General features: G+C 49.4%; 1 protein-coding gene across 1 annotated transcript in view; it reads left to right on the top strand.

Annotated features, from left to right (window-relative positions):
- The first annotated feature begins 10,009 nt into the window (after positions 1-10,009).
- Positions 10,010-15,573, top strand: part of LRRC75A (leucine rich repeat containing 75A) — a 59,126-nt gene continuing 53,562 nt past the window's right edge. The window contains exon 1 of the mRNA XM_075561043.1: positions 10,010-10,371. Coding sequence (XP_075417158.1) covers positions 10,120-10,371 — 252 coding nt within the window. The 5' untranslated portion in view covers positions 10,010-10,119. The remainder of the gene's footprint in view (positions 10,372-15,573) is intronic.

Raw genomic sequence — 15,573 nt, 5'->3', positions numbered from 1 at the left:
TCAGGATTCTCCAGGGTAAGTGAATTCCGTCAGCAGGGAGTGATGTCCTAAATTCTAGTGTGTCCCCTTGGAAGCATGTATGAGCCTTCCTCAGCTTGAGATCTTTTGTCTTTTCTCAAAATGTGACCACCAACATCAACATCTCTGAAACTTTGTTAGAAGTGCAAACACCCAGAGTTACGGAATCACAAAACCACAGCTAGTTGGAGACCCTGTGAGGCAGTTCTATTTTGTCCTACAGAAACTTTAAGAGTCAAACCAACTTGATGACAATGGGCTTGGGCTTTTTTTGTTGTTGTTATCTATTTTTACTGTCTCCTATTTCCATTCCCACCACTGTGTCACAAACGCTCTTAGAAACACCAAGGCTGTACAGGCAACAACATCAGAGACAGTGTGGGAACTGCACCCGATCTGATCCCACCACACCGAGACAAAACATTAAGGGGGTGCAACAGAACAGCAAGGGAATGGAGCAGCAAGGTCCCCAGGGAATGCTGAAGGTGGACTTTGGGGCCAGGGCGTGGTGCCCAAACAGACTGGACTGCAAAACACTCCTAAAGGCCAACAAACAATCCTTCCACTAACTACAAGCTTTCTTTCTTGTTGTGATTTGTTTTGTTTTGTCATTGGTTTGTTGTTGTTTTGCTGTATATTTTTGCTCGGTTTTGCTCTGGCTTGTTTTTGTGCATGTTATTATCTCCTCAGGTCTGTCTAAATAAGATAGGCTGGATGAACAATCTGGAGGAGAAAACAATGGGACCGACAGTTCCGGGGGGAAATGGGATCAGTTATCAGGCATCATCAGAACAAAAAAATCTTACCATAATGAATGGGGGGGGGAGTGCAGAATGGAGACTCAAAGCCTATTTGTAGGCCCCTGGACACCCCCTTACAGAAGGGTCTCGGGGAAGAGATGAGCCAGTCAGGGTGCGATGTAGCAACCATGAAAAATACAACTTTCCTCTAGTTCCTAAATATTTCCACCACCCTCCACCCCCCACTATCATGATCCCAATTCTACCTTGCAAGTCTGGCTAGATCAGTGGATGTACAATAGTACAGATAGGAACTGGAAATGCAGGAAATCCTGGACAGATGATCCCTTCAAGACCAGTGGTGTGAATGGTGATACTGGGAGGGTAGAGGGAAGGTGGGTTGGAAAGGGGGAACCGATTACAAGGATCTACATGTGACCTCCTCCCTGGGGGACGGACAACAGAAAAGTGGGTGATGAGAGATGTCGGATAGGGCAAGATATGGCAAAATAATAAATTATAAATTATCAAGGGTTCCTGAGGGAGGGAGAGCGGGGAGTGAGGGGTAAAAATGAGGAGCTGATGCCAGGGGCTTAAGTGGAGACAAATGTTTTGAGAATGATGAGGGCAATGAAGGTACAAATGTGCTTGACACAATTAATGTATGTATGGACTGTGATAAAAGTTGTATGAGCCCCTAATAAAATGATTTTAAAAAAATTACAGCCCAGAAAAAAAAAAGAAACACCAGGGCTGGATCAATCTAACCCCTCATTTCTTCGCTCTCATTCTTGAGTTGTGGCATAAAGCTGACCAACACGTCTCCACTGCACTCACTGTCTCCTGCCTCAGCAAGCTGCTCCCAAAGCTGCCCATCCTGCCCTACATTCCCTCTCCCACCCCCACAGCTGAGGCTCCATTTTCACCTCTCTTCTTAAGCCCCTGCCCTGCCTCCCCCCCCCGCTCCCCCTCCCCCATCATTTTAGATGTGGTTCTCCACTGTACTGGGGGGGGGGGAGGCGACACACTTAAGACCATAAGAAAAAGATGCTCTAATATTGCTAACAGGAGCACTGGTGGTGGAGTGGTTATATCTTGAGCTGCTAACAGCAAAATTTACAGTTCAAAGCCACCAGCCGCTCCTTGGGAGACACTGGAATTTCAGGTCCTGCAAAGTTACAGTCCAGGAAACCCACAGGAGCCATCCTACCCTGTCCTGTAGGGTTGCTATGAGTTAGCACCTACTCAGTGGCAGTGCGGTTGGCTTTGGACTATCTCTTCCCCTTGTACAGGGATTTGCTTCTTTTTTCTGAGCCAGTGCTTCATTCTATCTGAGGTTTAGCCTCTACTTGTGTCCTGGGTTATCTTTCATCTCCCTGGTCAGGGCCCATGTCCCCTGTGCTTCCTCCCTGCACATGTTCTTTCTCTACATTCAAAAACAAATAGCACACTGACTTGCCCCAATCCCAACTATGTGGACACCCCCACCCCCACCCCAGAAGAATGCACTTCAGAGGACAGCACTGAAGCTACAGTTTGGGGAGAGGGGTATATCTGATTACAGCACACAGGAGAAAGGAAGAGGGAAGGAGAGTGAGGGGAACACATCCTGGCCCACCAACTCCTGGGGATGATATTCCTACTCAGAGCTGACAATGCACAGAGAGGACCATCGGGCCCCGGTCCCATCACGAGACATGATGTCCCTCACTGAACCACAGGCCTGCGGGAGACAACACTGGAGACATAGTGCGGGAACTGACCCTTTCACAGTGGGGCAAAACACTAAGGGCATGCAACACAGCAGCAAGGGAAGCAAAGCAATGAAGTCCCCGGGGAATACCAAAGTAGACTGTGGGGACAGAGTCCATCGGACTCGACTGGAAAGGTCAAAACACAGACCTGGGACTGTTCAGAGGGTTTTCCTTTTTTGTCATTGGCTTTCTTTTTGTTATTTTATTTTTTTGTTTATTTTGTCTTCCTGTTTTTTTTCTTTGGCTTTGCCTTGTTTTTGCACTCATTATTGTCTCTGCTTGTCTATCTAGATAAGACAGGCGGGATAAACAATTTGGAAAAGAAAACAACAGGACTGATGGTTCTGAGGGGACATGAAAGAAGGGGAGGTGGGAGAAAGGAGGTGGGGGCATCAACTAACCCAGGGACAAGGGAACAAGTGGACTAAAATTGATGGAGGGAAGGGCATAAGATGCCTAGTGGGGCTTAATCAAAGGCAATGTAACAGCAAGGAATTACTAAAACCCAAATGAAGGCCAAACATGATGGTGGGATAAGAGGAAAGTAAAAGGAAATAGAGGAAAGAACTAGCAGTGCATAGGACATTTATAGATGTCTAAATACAGCCATGTACATATGTAAACATATTTACATATAACGATAGGGAAATAGATCTATGTACTTATATTTATAGGCTTAGTATTAAAGTAACAGATGGACATTGGGCCTTAACTCAAGTACTCCCTCAATGCAAGAACATTTTGTTCTAATAATCCGGCATTCTGCGATGCTCGCCTTCCCGACATGTGATGAAGAAAGCTGATGGCAAATAAATAAATAGATAGATCAATAAATAAATAGATAAAAGCTGATGGTGCCAAACTATCAAAAGATACAGCTTCTGGGGTCTTAAAGGCTTGAAGATAAACAAGCGGCTATCTAGCTGAGAAATAACAAAGCCCACATGGAAGAAGCACACTTGTGGATGGGATCAGGTATCAGGCATCTAAGACCCAGAACAAAATCATACCAATGTGAATGGGATGAGGTGGGGTGGGGCATGGAGTGTAGACCCAAAGCCTATCTGTAGACTGTTTGGGCCGGGTCTAAACTAGGCAGCCCTGTTTGGACTAAGCTGAAGCAGGTCTTGGCCATGCATGTACTTCCCTGCACATCCCAAAGGTCAGCAGCAGACTGGCCAGATAAGATAACTGCCAGATAAGATAACCAGTGAAACCAGCTGTCCCAGGTTCAAAGAATACAGCAAGGAGTCCACAAGCAATTCTCTGAGTTTCCAGACCCCGTATGCTAATTGCCATACATTCCTCACCACCCCTTTAAAAACCCACGCCCCCAGCTGCTGAGCATGACTTCCCTGGCCTGTTAGCCTGGGGGGGTGGGGAACCTCGTCCAGGAGCTCCCCTACCACCAATAAAGCTATTTCTATCTCTGCTCTCCCTTGTCCTGTCAGTTATGTCTGTCTTCCTCCCTGTACCTCAGTTTTACCTTTACATAGCCAATTGGACATCCCTTCCCTTCTGGTAAGGAAGAGATGAGCCAGTCGGGGTGCAGTATAGCACCAATGACACATAAAACTTACTCTAGTTCTTCAACGCTTCCTCCCCATCCACGACAATGACCTCAATTCTACTTTAGAAATCTGACTAGACCAGAACATGCAACTGTTACAGCTAAGAGTTGGAAACACAGAGAATCCAGGGCAGATAAACCCCTCAGAACCAATAATGAGAATAGAGATACCAGGAGGGGGAAGGGGAAGGTGGGGGAAGAAAGGGGGAAACGATCACAAAGATCGACATATGACCCCCTCCCAGGGGGGTGAACAACAGAAAAGTGGGTGAAGGGAGACAGCAGATGATGTAAGATATGGAAATAATAATTTAAACTTTATCAAGCATTCATGAGAGAAAGAGGGTGGGAGAGGGGGGGAGGGATAGATGGAAGGAGGGAGGAAGACAAATCAGGAGCTGATACCAAGGGCTCAAAAAGAAAGACAATGCTTTGGTATACAAGCGGCCATCTAGCTCAGAAGAAACGAAGGCCATAAGGAAGAAGCACACCAGCCTGTGTGATCACTAGATGTCAAAGGGATCAGGTATCTGGCATCAAAGAACAAAAAATATTAATGAATGCAGATTGGGAATCCAAAGCCCATCTGTAGGCAACTGGTCATCCCCTTCCCAAAGGGACACGGGGAGGACATGAACCAGTCAGGGTGCAGTGCAGCAACGATGAAACATACAACTTTATTTTAGTTCCTAAATGCTTTCCACCCCCACCCCCACGATCATGATCACAAATCTACCTTACAAATCTAGCTAGACCAGAAGATGTACACTGGTACAGATAGGAACTGGAAACACAGGGAATCCCGGGTGGATGATCCCTTCAGGACCAGTGCTGAGAGTGGCAAAACTGGGTGGGTTGGAAAGGGGGAACTGATTACAAGGATCTACATATAACCTCCTCCTTGGGGGACGGATAACAGAAAAGTGGGTAAAGGGAGATGTTGGACAGTGCAAGATATGACAAAATAATAATTTGTGAATTATCAAGGGTTTATCAGGGAGGGGGCAGCAGGGAGGGAGGGCAAAATTGAGGAGCTGATGCCAGGGGCTTGGGTGGAGAGTGGGTTTTGAGAAGGAGGACTACTATTGTGCAGTGATCCATTTGTGGAGCTGTTACTCTTAAAATGCCATACCTCAGGGGGCTGGCCCCAGTACCAAATACTAAGTGGATGCCTGCCCCTCACCCAAGAAGAATTTATTTCAAAGGAGGGCATTGAATCTGAAGCTCCGGGAGAGATTATCTGATTGGAGCACACAGGAGCAGATGAAGGGGGAGGAGGAGAGAGTGGAGCACATCCTAGCCCACCAGGCCTTGAGGACAATGACCCCAATTAGAGCAGCCAGTCCACAGAGAGGACCACATGGCCAGCCCCACTATGAGACACGACACCCCTCACTGACCCATGGCACTGCAGGGGACAAGCACAGTGTGGGAATTGTGCCCGACCTGATCCCACCACACCGAGGCAAAGCACTGGGGGGAGTGCAGTGGAACAGCAAGGGAATTGAGTGGCAAGGTTCCCAGGGAATGCTGAAGGTGGACTTAGGGGCCAGGGCGTGGTACCCTAACAGACTGGACTGGAAAACACTTCTAAAGGCCAACAGACGATCCTTGAACTAACTACAAGCTTTTCTTTCTTGATGTGTTTTGTTTTGTTCTTTGTCAGTGGTTTATTGTTGTTGTTTTGTTGTATATTGTTGCTTGGTTTTGTTCTGTCTTGTTTTTGTGCATGTTATTATCTCCGCAGGTCTGTCTAAATAAGATAGGCTGGATGAACAATCTGGAGGAGAAAACAATGGGACCGACAGTTCCCGGGGGAAATGGGATAGGGGGAGGTGGGGGGTAAGGAAGTGGTGTTAACAAACCCAAGGACAAGGGAACAAGTGATCCAAAGTGGTAGTGAGGTGGGTGTGGGAGGGTTGGTAGGGCATGATCAAGGGTAATGTAACCACAAGGTATTGCTGAAACCCAGGTGGGGACGGACGATGATAGTGGGATAGGAGGAAAGCCAAAGGAAATAGAGGAAAGAGCTGGGAGGCAAAGGGCGTTTATAGAGGTCTACACAAAGGCATATACATACACAAATATATATATGGATGGGGAAATAGACCTATGTGCCTACATTTATAAGTTTAGTACTAAAGTGGCGGAAGGACATTGGGCCTCCACTCAAGTACTCCCTCAATGCAAGAATACCTTCTATTAAAATGGCATTCTATGATGCTCACCCTCCCGACACAAGCACTGAAGACAAAGCAGGTAAACAAGCAAATGTGGTGAAGAAAGCTGATGGTGCCGGCTATCAAAAGAGATAGCGTCTGGGGTCTTAAAGGCTTGAAGATAAACAAGCGGCCATCTAGCTCAGAAGCAACAGAGCCCACATAGAAGAACACATCAGCCTGTGTGATCACGTGGTTCCAAAGGGACCAGAGACATCAAAGAACAGAAAATCATATTACTGGCTGCACACCTCCATGATATGATCGCTGAGGACAAATGGGTGCATAAGCAAATGTGGCGAAGGAAGCTGATGGTGTCCGGCTATCAAAAGGTATAGCATCTGGGGGTCTTAAAGGCTTGAAGGTAACCAAGAGGCCATCTAGCTCAGAAGCAACAAAGCCCACATGGAAGAAGCACACCAGCCTGTGCAATCACGAGGTGCCGAAAGGATCAGTTATAAGGCATCATCAGAACAAAAACATCTTACCAAAGTGAATGAAGAGGGAAGTGCAGAGTGGAGACCCAAAGCCCATTTGTCGGCCACTGGAGATCCCCTTGCAGAGGGGTTTAGGGAAGGAGATGAGTCAGTCAGGGTGCAATGTAGCACCGATGATGAATACAACTTTCCTCTAGTTCCTAAATGCTTCCTCCTCCCCCACTATCATGATCCAAATTCTACCTTGCAAGCCTGGATAGAGCAGAGGTTGTACACTGGTGCTGATGGGAGCTGGAGGCACAGGAAATCCAGGGCAGATGATACCTTCAGGACCAGCGGTGTGAGTGGCAATACTGGGAGGGTAGAGGGAGAGTGGGTTGGAAAGAGGGAATCAATTACAGGGATCTGTATGTGACCTCCTCCCTGGGGGACAGACAACAAAAAAGGGGGTGAAGGGAGACATCAGACAGGGCAAGATATGACAAAATAATAATTTATAAATTATCAAGGGTTCATGAGGGAGGGGGGAACAGGGAGGGAGGGGTAAAAATGAGGAGCTGATGCCAAGGGTTTAAGTGGAGAGCAAATGGTTTGAAAATGATGAGGGCAATGAATGTTCAAGGGTGCTTTACACAATTGATGTATGTATGGATTATGATAAGAGTTGTATGAGCCCCTAATAAAACGTTTAAAAATAAAAATAAATAAAATGCCATATCTCATTAACAATATGCACAGCTTACATGCTGTGCTTATTAAAATGCTAACGCATTTTAAGCATTTCAATGTGCACCATAATCCTATGGTTAGACACTACCTATAATTTTCATTTTATAAGTAAAGAAACTGAAACAGATTAGGTACTTTTTTCAAGGTTGAATCCAGCCGTCTGACTCAGAGCTCATGATTTTCACTGTTTGCAATACAGCTTCTCTTCTAATTACTTTCTCTATCTAGTTTATATTATTTGTATACTTTAAGAATTGCAAAACAAAAAATAAAATGAATTGCACAGAGAATGATGAGGGCAATGAATGTACAAATGTTCTTTACACAACTGATGTATGTATGGATTATGATGAGTTGTATGAGCTCCCTAATAAAATGATTTTAAAAAAGAGTTGTATGAGCCACTAATAAAATGATTAAAAACAAAACCAAAAAAAGGTCGGATCAGTAACAAAGTAGGGGAAAAAAATAGACTTTCAAGTCTGCCAGGCTTTTGCGTGAGTCTCAGTTTTATTCTTTGCTGTCTGTGACCTTGGGCAAGTCACTTCACCTGTCCAAGATTCTGTTTCATCACTTGTGAATTCGGGACAGTCATAAAATCGACCTTGCTAAGTTGCTGAAAAGATTAAACAGCATCAGATAGGTACACTGTCCAAGATGGAGCACTTGGTGAATGCACAGCAAAGGAAGAGTTAACCACCACTGGCACCATGAACTGGACTTGGCTGAGCAGATGCAGGTGCTGAGAAAAAGGACAGTGCGCCATGACCCAGAGTTTCTGACCTGCCATCCATGTAACAGAGAGCCGAGACAGGAGGAGGGACGAAAGGACAGGAAGAGGCTGGGAGAAGGGTGTACTAATTTGTTGAGTATGAAAGTGCCCAGTGCTAAATCTCTTGCACTGCTACGCAGCGTGATGTGCGTGTCATCACTTTTTACCTGGCACCTTCTAGGTATTGTGTTTGTCCTAAGGTTCGATCTCCCTCCAGGATCAAGAGCAGGCTTGCTTACTTTCCCTAAACATAGTAGCTTCCCCGAGCTCTGTCCTAAATGCACTACATCCACCTGGACCTATCACTTGCTCCTGGGGGACTCGAAGGAAAGGGGAATCGGTGGAAATATGCTGACATGGCCTGAGTAATAAAGCCCTCTCTCTCTAAGCCAGGAGTCTCCTATTTCCTGCCAGCATCCATGAATCAGTTACAAGTTAACCTTCTAGCTTCTGGAGTGGAAAGATAGACGAGTCATCTGCATGTACCTGGTGGTACATAATAGCATTGCCCAGGAGAGATCTAATGGCAGCACACGGGGGCACCACCATGTAAAGTGTAGGAGCTCTCACAGGAACCAGAGGGCAAAACGAGAAGAAATTTGAAGAAGAAACTCCAAGACAGTATTGACTTACAAGCCAAAGGAGTAGAGTTTCAATCACAGTCGGTAACAGGAACTAAGGTTGTTTAAAGGCCAGGGAAAATGCAGGCTGGAAATGGTCGCTGAATTTGGCAACTAGTCACTGGTAAGAGGAATTTCATGAAGCGGTATGGCTAGAGGCCAAACTCTAGTAGGTGCAGGATGATTGGAGGCAATAAACACAGGCTTTTAAACAAAATTAAGTAAAAAGGGAAGACAAGTGGGACATCAGTAACTGGAGGGTATGGGGCAAATTAAGGTTTCTTTGTGAATCGATGGAAGAGTTTGGAGCGGATTATACACTCAGCAGAACAAGCCAGAAACTTGGGGGGTGGGGGGACAGGGGGGCCAGTGGCGGTGCCCAGTTGGACCTACTTGTAGATATGCTTCTTTTTGTACGCAAATTCCCCCAAAGCCGGTCCTCCAAGCACAGAGTGTCAGAGATCCGGAGAAGCCTGTTCTTAACATCGGCACATCCCTTTGTGAGATTAGACTAATGGAAGTAACAGATCTTTTCCATGAGGGTTATCCCCCCTCCCCCCAACACACAACCCTGCACCCAATTTCCATAGTCAGTGCCAATCACCACCTCCAAGGGCCTCCCACCGGCCAGGTCTCACAGGAGCGTGAGCCAGGAAGGATGCAGGATGCTGCCTAAAATGCAGATCCAAGCCCCCCACCCCACCCCCGCCCGCAGAGACTCCTTTGTATCCAGCGCCTCCTCGTGTGACTCGGATGTTAACCCTGGGGCTGGCGAGATCCAGAAAGAGGCTACTCCCCATCTTTCCCTTCACGCCACCGCGCACCACCCTGCCATCCTGGAGCATCTGGGCAGAGAGGTGGGTACCAAGAGCTGGGGGCCCAGGGCCTAGCCGCCTCCGGCGGGAGGCGCAGTGCGGTGGCCGGCACGGGGCGCGCGCCGGGAGGGGCGCCGGCGGCCCTGGCCGGGAGCTGGCGGCGGGAAGGCGAGGGGCGGGAGCGAGGCGCTGGGCGCAGGGCGCTCGGCGGAGCTAGCCGGGCGCGGAGGCGGGTCGGGGCCGGGCGGGGCGGCGGGCGCCCGGGAGCGCGCCCGGGCGAGGGGAGGGCGGAGCGAGGGGAGCGCGCGGCCGCCCTCTCCCGCCCGCGCGCCGCCCGCGCGCAACAGTTCCCCCAAAGTTGCCGCCCGGGAGGCGCGTGCGTCCGAGCGGCCGCGTGGCGCGGAGCGGGCCGAGCGGGCTCCCTAGGCCCCGCGGCGGCGGCGGCATGGGCACCCGGCAGACCAAGGGCAGCCTGGCGGAAAGAGCAAGCGCCGGCGCGGCGCCCGGCCCCCGCCGCGAGCGACCGGACTTCTGGGCGTCGCTGCTGCTGCGAGCTGGGGACAAGGCGGGACGCGGGGGTGCGGGCGCCGGGCTGCCCCCCTACCACCGGCGTGTCGGCATGGTCCAGGAGCTGCTGCGGATGGTGCGCCAGGGCCGGCGGGAGGAGGCGGGGACGCTGCTGCAGCACCTGCGCCAGGTGAGCCGGGGAGGGGGCGCCGGGGGCGCGCCAGCCGGAAGCGCCCCGCCCCTTCCGAGGCGGCCTTGGAGCGCCCGAAGGCACCGCCCAGGACCCCTCCCGCTGGGACGGAGCCCAGTCTAACTGCAGGTGCCTTGACGTTGTTGAATTGGGGGCCTCAGGGCTGGGTGGAGGAAAGCTGGCCCCACGAGGCCGATAGGAGGGGGGGACCTGTTGGCATAATAACCCCTGCTTCTCTCCTCCCCGCAGAGGAGATTGGTCCCTGGGGATGGAGCTGGGAGGGATGGGTGCTTGGTCTGTGCTAAGGCGCTTCTTTCCTCTCCCCACTGGCACTTGCTCCCTGCCAAGGGTCCTCAAATCGACCGCGACCCCACCCCCTCGCCGGTGCAGTTGCCAACAGACCCCAGCTTCCCAAGGGGAAGTCCAAGGGTACAGCTCCAGGGCTGGTAAGATGCCAGGCCCCGGGCCCATGGCCCCTCTCTGCTAGGCATCTTGGACCGTTGGCCTCTCCTGAGTAACTTTCACAGGCCCCAGCAACAAGCTCCTGCTGAGAGCAGTGGCAAAGGGGAGCTGGGTTTGTTTTCCTTCGACTTCCAACCCCCTGGCCAGCAGGGACTTCAGGAGGCTCTCAGCATTCTGCCTGTGCCAGTTCCTGTCTCCCTGGTTGGAGACCGACTTTAAAGAGCTGATCAGCCACCCCTGCTCTGGGCTGCCCTGGACTGGTGCCCTCATCGCATCTAGAGCTCCTTGGCTTGATTCCCCACCCCCTTTTTTTTTATTATGGATTTTTCAGAGAAAGGCCAAATGAAAAAGTCAAAACCCACTGCCAATGAGTCGACCTGATTCATGGTAGTCCCCTGTGCTACAGTAGATCTCCCCGGAGTTTCCTCGCCTGTAGTCCTTATGGAAGCAGATCTCCAGACCTTTCTTCTTTGGCTCTGCTGGTCAACTTTAAAGCCACCAACCTTTAGTACAAACCAATTGGCACCACCTAGAGACTTTCCCAGGGAGGGCGGAGCATGCCTGAAAGCTGCCCTTCCCCCTTCAGCACACAAGTTGTCTTGGCCTGGCTTTGAAGGCTAGCCAAAGACTTGTGGATTCCAACTCATAGTGACCTTATAGGATATAATGAGACTGGTGGTGTATGTCTTGGGCTGCTAATCACAAGGTCAGCAGTTCAAATCCACCAGCTGTTCCCAAGGGGAGGGGGACGGAAATGATGCTTTCTGCTCATGTAAAGATTTACAGCCTTGGAAACCCACAAGGGCAATACTACCTGGACCTATAGGTTTGCTATGAGTCAGAATTGACAGTGAGTTTGGGTGTTTTCAGAGAACTCCCTTATAAAGTTTCCTAGGCTGTGAATCTTTATGGAGGCAAATTGCCACATCTTTCTCCTGCTGAGTCTCTGGTGTGTACGAACAGCGCACCTTTCTGTTAGCCGGTGAGCACTTAACCACTGTGCCACCAGCCCCCTTTATTCTTGTTAGATTGACCACAGGAGAGGTAGCGTCAGCTGTGAATGAGGAGGGGAACCTTAACCTGCCTTCCTGAAGTATTCCCATAGCTAATGAATGACTTGGGAAGAGCACTTTCCTTGGAGCTATCCCAAGATCCCTCCTGGATTCTCTTGCACCCCCTCGCACCACCTTCATCTCTGGTGCTACTGTACCCTGGAGTGTGTTTTCCCAAGGTGTGTACTGCAGCGAGACAGAGAAGCAGGGATTCTGTTGCCTCTGCTTTCCAAACAACATCCAAACGATGCTCAAGGCACTGGCAGATCCCCAGGTACCTCCTCTGAATTGAATCATCAAAGCCAGGTGACATTATATGCCACATAACCTTCATCGATGTGGGGCTCTGTCTTTTTAAAAGTGGAGAGTGGTATATGGCCTCTGCGGTAACTCTTGCTTTCAAACCGAATAGTGGGTTTTCCAGATTAGGCATACCAGACAGGGAGTTGTACTGATCGTGCGCTGTTCACAGCTCTGTGGTAGATGCAGAAGGGGGCCAGCTTTTAGGGGCTGGCTGGCAGGGAGCAGAACTGGCCATTCTTGGAGGTTAAAGAACGAGGCAAAGCCAGCATTGGGGTGTTGCCTGCAGCAGGATGCTGGCCCCAAAGTCGGCAGACACCTTGGGCAATATGATGTCTCTTGGGATTGAATGTAATTCCACACCAACACAGTGCCTGCTAGGTTTCGCTGGGAGTCGGTCAGTCCTGGTGGTTTTCTTGGAAGCCTGCATGTTGTTCTGGTGGGTGTCCTGGCACCTTCCTTAGCAGCCGGACTGGGAGGTGGGGAGCTAGCTCGGACTTTCCCCCTTTCTGCAAAGGTGAAAGAATAACTTGCCCTCTGACTCCAGGCAGGTGTTAGATTCTCTCCATCTCTCTGGCTGGTGGGTGAATTCTATCGGCCTCACCACAGCTGGCCATGGCCTGCTCACGGGCCTGGAGTGCTTCCCTGTATGACTAGCCCTCTCCAGGATACTGTCATGGACCCTGGGCCGAATGGGAGGGGAGCACAGGGTGTCCGAGTGTGGATGGGAAGCCGAGAGGCAGCTTTCTAGGACCCTCAGGGTGGCTGGAAAAATGTCCAGTGGGCTTGGCTGTGCACTGATGTGGTTCTGTCTCCCACATCAGATTTTCCTTTTCAATTGCCTCCTCTAGCCTAGAGGTGATGATGTTCAAAAAGAGAATGAGCAGCCACTGAGATGTGCAGTCACCCCGGGGCCGCCCAGGGGTCTCGCAGGATAACAGGCAGAGACTGGGACCTATGCAATGTATGAGGTTCTCAGTCCTGTGGGCATGTGGTTGAGGACTCACAGAGTAGGTGTTGGTGAGCAGATCAGGGTCAGGGAGTAACCAGGACAGCAGCCTCTCCCCCACTGGGTTTGTTAATGGTGCTGAATTAAGCCCCCCCCCCCGCCCCCCCATGAATTTGGAGGATCCACTTCATTGCATTGCTAATATATGGTACTCTCTGCTCATCTGCTAACTCATGCATTTGAATAGAAGAGATGAGTTAACGTGTGTGCATATGTGTGTGTATCTTAGCCATTTGTGACATAACTTCTTTATCAGTGCAATTATCTTACCCATTGAACTCAAAAGTGGCATATGCCATTTTAGCAAGATGAAACAAACTGAATTGTACTATTTCAGTGGATGGGAGTCACTAAGACCTTTCCTAGCCCCCACATTTCCTGCAAGAAGAACTTTCCACGTATTCTGCCATGAAGAACACACGTCTGAGAACTGAGCTCTGTCAACCAACAATGTAAAATTTTGTTGATCGCCAATCTTGCTTCAAACTCTTCAGATTTGACCCTTGTTTCATAATAAGTGTTGTCATTATGAATGAACAGATGAAAAGCCGCCTTCAAAGGAAATCTCATGGTCAGAGCACAAATATCATGGCCAACGTATTCTTAGGAGTTAGGCTTAGGTGGCATTGCGGTTGTCAATGGTGGTGGAATACTTTGGAAAAGGATATCAATAATGGTTGTACAAATGGAGACTATTAGATTTCTTTTCTTTTAAAAATCATTTTATTGAGGGCTCGTACAACTCATCACAATCCACACATCCATCCATTGTGTCAAGCACATTTGTACATTTGCTGCCATCATCATTCTCAAAACATTTGCTTTCTGCTTGAGCCCTTAGTATCAGCTCCTCATTTTCCCCCCTCCTTCCCCACCCCCTAAATGGAGACTATTATCCATGGCACTGGATTAGAGATGTGGAAATTGTTGAATTGGAGAATGTTTTGTTGTGTGTATTTTTTGCCACAGTTAGAAAAAACATATAAATAACAATGAGTACAAGGGAAAAGAAAATGTTCCAGAATTGAATGTGGTGATAAAAAATCCTCTTGGTATGTTTGAATTATTGAATTGTAGGACATAGATGAAATATTAACAAAACCGTTTTTTTTTTTTTAAAAGCAAGAGTGGGGCCAGACATCCACCTTCCTTTCTTGCTGATTAGAAAAAAGTAGTATATTCCCAAGGGATACCCACTAAAATAAGGAATTTCAGTTACTCCAGAGAGTACCATAGGCGAAGATGTTGAAGTAGAGGCCACATGACTTAAACACCTTGCTCCTGGGCACCTTCCAGGTGATATGTTCTGCATGGAAGCTGCCAGCAATGTAATTTAGTGCCCTACCGGTTTGCTGTGGGCAACTGGTGCCCTAAGCATGGGCTCACTTTGCTCATTGGGTAATCTGCCCCTGGGCTTGGCCCTGTCTACAGACCCTGTTTCATCAGAGTCACTGTGGGTTGCAGCTGACTCGATGGCAATTGATGACAGCACCACCACACACCCTGCGTTGAGATTTTTTGCTCCAGTCTGATCTTTCTTACCCCGCCCAGTGCTTTGTGACTGGATTCGGGCTGGGGATATGGAGGCAGGGATGGATTGTGGCTGCTGGTACCACTTCTGTATGCTCCCCACTTTCTCTTCTAAGGTGCGGGGTGTTCTCGTGCTTGGAGACTCTCCCACCTGTCCATGCCTGTCACTTGTGGATGAAGTGTCAGGAGATCTTGCTTAATGCCAGCACTCTTGAACTGGCCAGATGCCAGAAAGCTGACTGGAAGGAGCAGGGTACAATCCACTTCCTCGTTAAGAACAGTCTTAATAGTGAGAGGAAATTGGGACCAAGGGTCAGGTTGAGGCAGTTTGACTTCTGGGCCTCAGTCTGCCGCTGTGACCTTGGACCCAGCAGGTAAGTTGTGTCCCTCATTTCCCGAAGAGGCAGCTGGGGCCCAACCTGACCGCTTGCTACTAGTGTGCTAAATTCCTCTGGCTCTGTGAATCAAGTAACCATAATAAAAAAAACAGGAGACTCTTTGAACCTGACCAAGCTACAGGCTGCAGACAAGGGCTTAGTGTCCTTTCTTAGGCCGGGCTTCAGGTGTTTTTGAATTCTTTCTACCTGGCTAGGGCCCAGATTGGACCAGAAGTAAGTTCAGAAGCAGTCTGGAGTGGGCTTCTGGGGGCAGGAGAGGAGAGCTGTGAGTAGAAACACCATTCCTCTCCCGTTCCCTGCAGCCTCGTCCTCCCACTTGTCTCTCCCCAAGCCTAAGGCTCAGGTTATATACGCTCAGTGTGGTGAACGCTGTTGGGCAGAGCTGTTCCAGGCTTAGCCTGCTCAGCCCCATGCAGAAGTGAGGCCTGGAATGACACCTAGAAGCGTGACT

The sequence above is a fragment of the Tenrec ecaudatus genome, chromosome 10 (assembly GCF_050624435.1).
Source record: "Tenrec ecaudatus isolate mTenEca1 chromosome 10, mTenEca1.hap1, whole genome shotgun sequence".
NCBI lineage: Eukaryota > Metazoa > Chordata > Mammalia > Afrosoricida > Tenrecidae > Tenrec > Tenrec ecaudatus.
The sequence above is the reverse complement of the archived record's forward strand: the minus strand, read 5'-3'. Positions and strand labels throughout refer to the sequence as shown.